General features: G+C 37.7%; 1 protein-coding gene across 1 annotated transcript; it reads left to right on the forward strand.

The window, feature by feature from the left end:
* The first annotated feature begins 120 nt into the window (after positions 1–120).
* On the forward strand, positions 121–1,091 carry LOC105557608. Its single transcript, XM_012004888.1, has 2 exons — positions 121–241; positions 407–1,091. Exons 1-2 carry the CDS (start codon positions 121–123, stop codon positions 757–759), a joined length of 474 nt encoding a protein of 157 aa, XP_011860278.1. The 3' UTR covers positions 760–1,091.
* The last annotated feature ends 5,928 nt before the right edge of the window (positions 1,092–7,019 follow it).

Raw genomic sequence — 7,019 nt, forward strand, 5'->3', positions numbered from 1 at the left:
AAATACCATTATTACTTCATAAATTATCAATAAGATCTTTAATAATTAATAAATTCTTATATATTAATATTTAAAAACTCTCAATGTAAAATCTTAATAATTTTTAAAAATTATTTTAAGATGTCGGAACTAGCCGATATTAATAAACTGACTCGAGACTTCGTAGTGGTAAAATTTGAGAAAGAATATGATAAAGAAGGGCATATGATATTGGAACTTGTACCTTCAGTCTGGTTGATCAGTATTGCGGATAATAAATGAAGATGCAGGTGGCCTATGGATGGTGCAGTAGATGACGTACAAAAGTGCATTAAAAATGTAATATCTGCTGATGAGAAGTGGCCGGCATACGAAGTGGAAATAGTTTCTACCGCAAGTATGTAATAATTTATTGCATTTAATTGTGTTTATTTTGATAATGTGTACAATTATTTTTCAGAGGATCATGATCAAGGTATGCGCAGATTGAACCGAGCATTGAAGCGTAATGCGAAGATCGATTCTACGGACGGTGATGCAGTTAAATCTTATGAACCGGAAATCCTAAGCAACAGTGCTGCGAGTAAATTGTTGAAAAAAAAAACGTTACTTCGAACGATATCTGAAAGGCTAGAAGAAGAGCCTTTAAGTGATGAAAGGCCGATTCAAAAGAAGACAACTTGTGTGAATTCGTCGCTCGTCAGTTTTCCGCCGTTGGCACGGCGAAAACGCGATTCTTCCACGGAGGCTGATACAGCCTTATCAGAAGGCTCGCCGTGACAGGAGTTTAAAAGTCCGTTGAGTATTCGTGCACCTTCAATTATTTATTGAGTGACGGTACATCGAACGACGTTGATCGTACAGTATAAAGCGGTAACCGAGACCGGGTAACACGTTCTATCTTCAAGCCAATTACTCGTGTTCTGACCAGAGATCCCGTGTCGTCGCGCGGAATCCTCACGAAGAGAAATCCCCCCTTTTCGGAGAATAGACGCCTGCTCTTTCCGAATTGGCGGACAAATTCGAAATAATGTGAGAGCGTTTACCAATAACGGCGAGTTTGACTGCGAAAACATCTCATGGTCAAAACTGTTTAGATCGCGAGGTTTATTTGGGAGAACTAACGAGATTCCACTGTCACGGTAGTTCTCTCTTTGCCAATACATAACGCTTGAGAACAGAGAATTACTGTTTGAATCCGGAACACAACTGATAGCAGTAAGTTATGATTTTTAAATTTTATACTCTCGAATGCTATATATCATATTTGTATTATTTTACTTGTTATTTTATTATTTCAGGAAGTTTCAGAAGAACCAATCAACAATTGGCAAGTGACCGTATTCAAGAGTTGCGTGAGGGAATTGATTCGGATTTAAAAGGTAATCTAATTTCATTATTTTGTAACGTAGGCGACAGGGGAGGCGCGGCAGTTAGAAAGAGACAGCACGACCAGCTGCGCACGGGAAAATCGATAACGCGCGGTTGCCGCGTCGGCGGCGGCCGGCAACGCCGCGCCTGCCCCCGCCGTATCTCCCCGCGCGCCTGCATCCGAGGGGTATAAAAGCCCCTCCAGAGCAGGCGCTTTAACTCAGTTTTGCCTCGGAGCTCCGAGCGACAACACCGGGCAGTGGGTACCTCCACTGCAGGTATAAGCCGAAGTGAATGGGTGCTCCTGTCTTCGGCTATATACCGTACCGGAGCACACAACGGAGGCGCTACTCCGTCGTGGGCCCCGTCCCGCAGTAGCGTACACCTAAAGGCTATTCTACAATTGCGTAAACGTGGTTGTTAGCGGCTGTACAGTGTTGTAAAACACAGTTTTAAACTAGCATTTCCGATTGTAAAGCCTGTTGTAAAAGATGGCTGAACTTGATCTTCCACGACTACAACGATACAGGACGTAAAAGCTAACTAATCATTCATTTCAATTACGACGTATCTCACTCTATTGTATATTACTTTGATGTACAACACTTACTACTATTTCTACTCCTACAACCCTACAACTACGTTTACGCAATTGTAGAATGGCCTTAACGGGGTGCTCCTCGGCGTACACATGCTACAAATTTCCCGTACCGGTCTCCTGTATCCGTCCTGACTCCGTTCCCCCCGTAATAGCGGGTACCGCCGTGTTTCGCGGGGGCGGAGTACTTCCGCAGTAGCGTACACCTAACGGGGTGCTCCTCGGTGTACAATTACTACTGACAAATTCACGCATACCGAGGCGCTGCTCGGGCGTGTTCCTGACCTAACCTGATTCCTTTCCTGATTCCTGACCGGTGTAGAACTCAGGGGGGAATATTCGGGTGGGAAAATTATTTCTCATTGGTTCTAGTATTAAGCATCGTAAAAGTAATGCCGTTACTTGTCTTCCCTTGCAGACCTAAGGATCCCGTACGGTCATCCTTCCTGACTATTTCCAGCGTTCGTACCTTAGTGTAAAATTCTGATTATTGCGTATTATTTTCCGTATTCCGATCTAATTCCGTACTTTCCGTAAAATCCTGATTACTGCGTATTATTTTTCCGTATTCCGATCTACTTGTGTATTTTCCATATATTATAATCCGACTAATCCTTGTCTTTTCCTTTGTATTTTATCACAGGGCGGACCCATTGTAATACTAATCCTTTCCTTTCCATTATATTTGATCACAGGGCGGACCCATTGTAAGTACCTCGATTCCGTGTATCAATTCTTGAATAAACACGCTCCTATCGTTTTCTACCAAATCAGATACTTGTACGATTTATTCCCGATCCTTCCAAGCGATTACCTCACTGAGCGAATTAAGATCTTTTCCTCCTTTCCTCCCGACGGCCCTGGAGCTGAGCATATTCGGCACATAGGAGGAACGGAGGATTCCTTTTACCGACACGCAGCACATCAAACACCGACCGCGAGAACGCCAACTCTTCCAACCGTTAGTCGGAACCGCGCGTCCGACTAACTTCTGTATTTATTCGCGTAATAAATAATACCCGCCGGAGTCCAGTCCGGAAACCAGAACCGGGAAGAGTTGAGGGTGTCGTTACAATTTTAATCGATCTTATCTAATATGTTTTTGTATTTATTCCGTGGATAAATTTTAACTATTTGTTAACGTATCAACGCCTCTGTCTTACAAGCCATCATCTGCAGGGTATTATTTTGCCTTTGCACTTTTATTATTTTTATGAAAAATTCTTTTTAAAAATGTATAAATAAAGTATATAAATAAATAAGTAAATCAACAATAACCAACGAGACATTCTTTTAATTAGTACTGTATGTAGTCTTTCATATGTACATCAATTTTTTTTAAATGTCTCCATCATCTTGGACAGTGCAACACGTCTAAAAAAAGTCTAATAAAGAATCAAAGCTTATCGGATATGTATTTATTTTACAGGCTTTATTGCTAACTATATTGACGCCGCTAGTGAGGTCATCCTGAGTAATTTGCAAAGTGTTAAACGTAGTTTGCAATATGATTTGGAGAAGAAAACTCATTTAATTTTTTTGCGAGGTGAAAGCGATAACGCTGGACAACAAAATACGTCCCCAAAAGCGACATTGGGAGTTGAATTGCCTATACGAGACCTCGAGGAGTTTTTAAAATTCGAGAAAAGTCTGCATTTAATTGGGGTGGAAGATGAAGGTCAGCGCCAGAAAGTGCAGGAAAAACAAGCTGCACTGGTAAATATCACTGTATTTTCAATTGTATTTATTATTGTTTAAATCAATACACGTTTGGATGTATATATGTATTTTTCTAAATGTTGTTCTTCTTTTTCAAATTACAGAAACAATTTTATAAAAACATTACAGAAGGATCATTGAGCTACGAAGAAGCTATTAAAATCATTTTGGGAAGAATGATTACAAAGGCTGTGCAGCTGAATTACAGCGCCGCAGGCAAGGTTATTAAAAGTCAAGGAAAACGAAAATTCTGCGACACATTCACATACAAGTGTATGAATGGTATGTTTAATTTGCTTATAATTTGGTTGTGAGATAACTAACTGGTTTAAGATCATTCAAAAAAATCAGAACTATTTTATGTTACAGATTTTCTGGAGGAAAAATATGCAGGACGTGAATCAGTGATGAAAGTCATTTCGGTGACGAGTAGATGGTTGTCTGGAGCACCTGATAGAGAGGGTGGTTACTTGGAGAGAAAAAATAAGACTGCAAGGCTGAGCTGATTTCCAAGCCCAAAAACTCAGTGCAACTTTACCAAATGCCAAATGTGATAAAAACATTGTTTTTTTGTGTTTAATTTTAAAAATGTTATACAAAGAAATAAGAAATAATTTTTGTTTGTATTTCATAGTTTTATAAATGCTTAACATTATGCAGATTAAGTAAAAATCTGATATCTCCGAAAAATATAATAAAGGAAACAAATATTAATTCAATAAAATATTTTTTATTTATGTACTATTTCCTTCCAAATTACTGTGGGGAAACAATGGTAAATGACAGTGTCACACTATTGTCATTAAATGCCGTTCCCGTACAGAAAATTGGTGCAGATACAGCATTGGAATTAAGCATTGGTACAGTGCTGAAAAACTATACTGGAACATTGTTACTACTCCAGTGTACAAACAGCACTGGATCTGCACTGACATCCAGTGCTGTACCACTTTTACTCAGTACTAAAACTGCATTGACTCGGGCCTGTCTCAGTCGTCATTTCTCACCTGGGTGGAGGCTTATTACCGAATTCAATATATCCATAATCAAAAGACTGAATACAAAAATTTATGGTCTCTAAAGATATCATGCGAACTGTCGTGTAATAAGTTATTATTAGAGTCATGTCATATTTACACACTCCTTCGAGTAAATCGTGCATTATGTCGACAGCGTTATTATTAACGACGTGAAATGACGGGATTTCATTGAAGATCGAGTTTTCTCTTATTCCGGTTAATCTATAGTTGCCAATTGTAAGATCGTCATTATAATTTTCTAAGGTACGTAGCAAATGTTCATTTTCTCCATGCACGTTACATGCCAGTAAATCGTGTTTATGTCCCTTGCAGATACGACAGAAATAATTACTCGAACAACTCGAATAACCAAGAATAGAAATCAAGCCAGCATTATCACCAAGTATCATGGCCAATGAAAAGTATATTTTTTTGCGATATTCCATTACCTCGATCAACAACGATCCCTTCTGATTCTAGAAATATTAGTTCCTGAACTAAAACACGAAAAATTTCGTTTCCTTCGGATGCAATGTCTTGGTAATGAGCAAGTAATGCTAAAAAAATGCTACTCAATCGAGATTGAAATTCTAACGGAAAACACCGAAGACTTATAAACTGCACCCATTTTGTGAATTCCAGTATGAGAACCGAGAGGATTATTGCATTCAAATTCATCATAGTAAATATATTAAGGAATTACGAATTTATATGAAAAGAATTCACGCTGTTTAATTCTCCAAGAAGAGGTGTGAATTATATCGTCAACTATATGATCATGATTTTGCTGGTGCATGTACGTATATGCCATTTAAAAAATTCTCGGCAAACTGAAAATAGTTTTGAACAATATCCGTAAAGGTACAAACGTTATGGTGACTTCAACCGGCACTCTCACAATTGTACTACCAATAGCTATGTCATCGATTCTTTGGCGAATAAATACTTTTCTTGGGGCAACGTACAATCCTGCCTTTTCCATCAATTGCATCCTTTTGAACTCTGTTGCATTTTCAGAAAATGAATTACTCATAAAAGAGACAATATCCCGAAGATTATTCTGAGTATTATCGGTTGCAGTTACATCATTTTCTAACACAGTTCCAGCGATAGATACCCACGTAGAAATATTAAATCAACCCAATATTGGGACTGTACAGTTTGCCGTTGTGGCGGTACTGGCCGCCAGTATTGTGCCAGTACAGATTTAACACAGAAGTGTAACGCCATGCCGTGCTTAATTGCCAGTACTGATCCGACTCTGGCAATAACTGATGGGCCGATATTGGTTATTTAACTGTACCAGTATTGGGTGTACAGTCGGACCAACATTGGATATACAACTGGTCCAGTATTGGCTATACAATTGGACCAGTATCGTACAACTGGTCCAGTATTGAGTATATTGGATCAATATTGGATCAATATTGGATACGCAATTGAACCAGTATTACAAAATGATTTTGCTAATCCGTTCGCATTAATCCTTATACATAATTTATATTTAAATTTAAAAAATACAAAAGTGTGTGTGTGTGTGTGTGTGTGTGTGTGTGTGTGTGTGTGTGTGTGTGTGTGTGTGTGTGTGTGTGTGTGTGTGACCTAAATGCATAGATTAAATTATAATATATTTATAAACAAAAATGTATATTAGTATATACATAAGTATACATATATTGTTTACAAATATATTGTTATCAAATTTGTGATTGAGTTTTTTAGAGCTTTAATAAAGGTTATTTAAAGTATTTAAAATATTGATTTATATTATATATTTATACAGAAAATGTAAATAAAGTATGTAGAAATTACCGACGCTATAAGTTTTTAAGTAGGAGTAAATTTTGTACTTGCAGTTCGACCTCTTTTGCTGTTCTAAAATTTCGACTCGGGTACGTGCCTCCATATCGTGGTCGTCGTCAGAGTCGCTCCGTCGTCGTCGTACTGAATGACCTGTGATATTAAGACGTTTATTCAATTTTCGTAATATTCAAGTCACTTTACGGTCGTACATTTTGTTGCAGTAAACATCAAGTAATATTTACGAATCACGAATAGTTTAATTTCCTATAGCTCGACAATGCGAATGTAATATAACGAGTGTTGCATCACAGTTGCATTGTCGAGTAGACATCGTAGCGGAAAAAATTGTTACATTTACATTAAATTTACTTGAAATATGTACAACTTTTTCGTATCTTGCTTGAAACATTAATTTTCTTAATAAATATCTACGAAATAGTACCACAAATTGCTGTGTTCTTAAATCTAAAAATATCTATAATCTTTCGATACTATTATTTATTTAGAACAATATTGCATCAAGAAATATC

The sequence above is a fragment of the Vollenhovia emeryi genome, unplaced genomic scaffold (assembly GCF_000949405.1).
Source record: "Vollenhovia emeryi isolate VEMERY1.0 unplaced genomic scaffold, V.emery_V1.0 DF939445.1, whole genome shotgun sequence".
NCBI lineage: Eukaryota > Metazoa > Arthropoda > Insecta > Hymenoptera > Formicidae > Vollenhovia > Vollenhovia emeryi.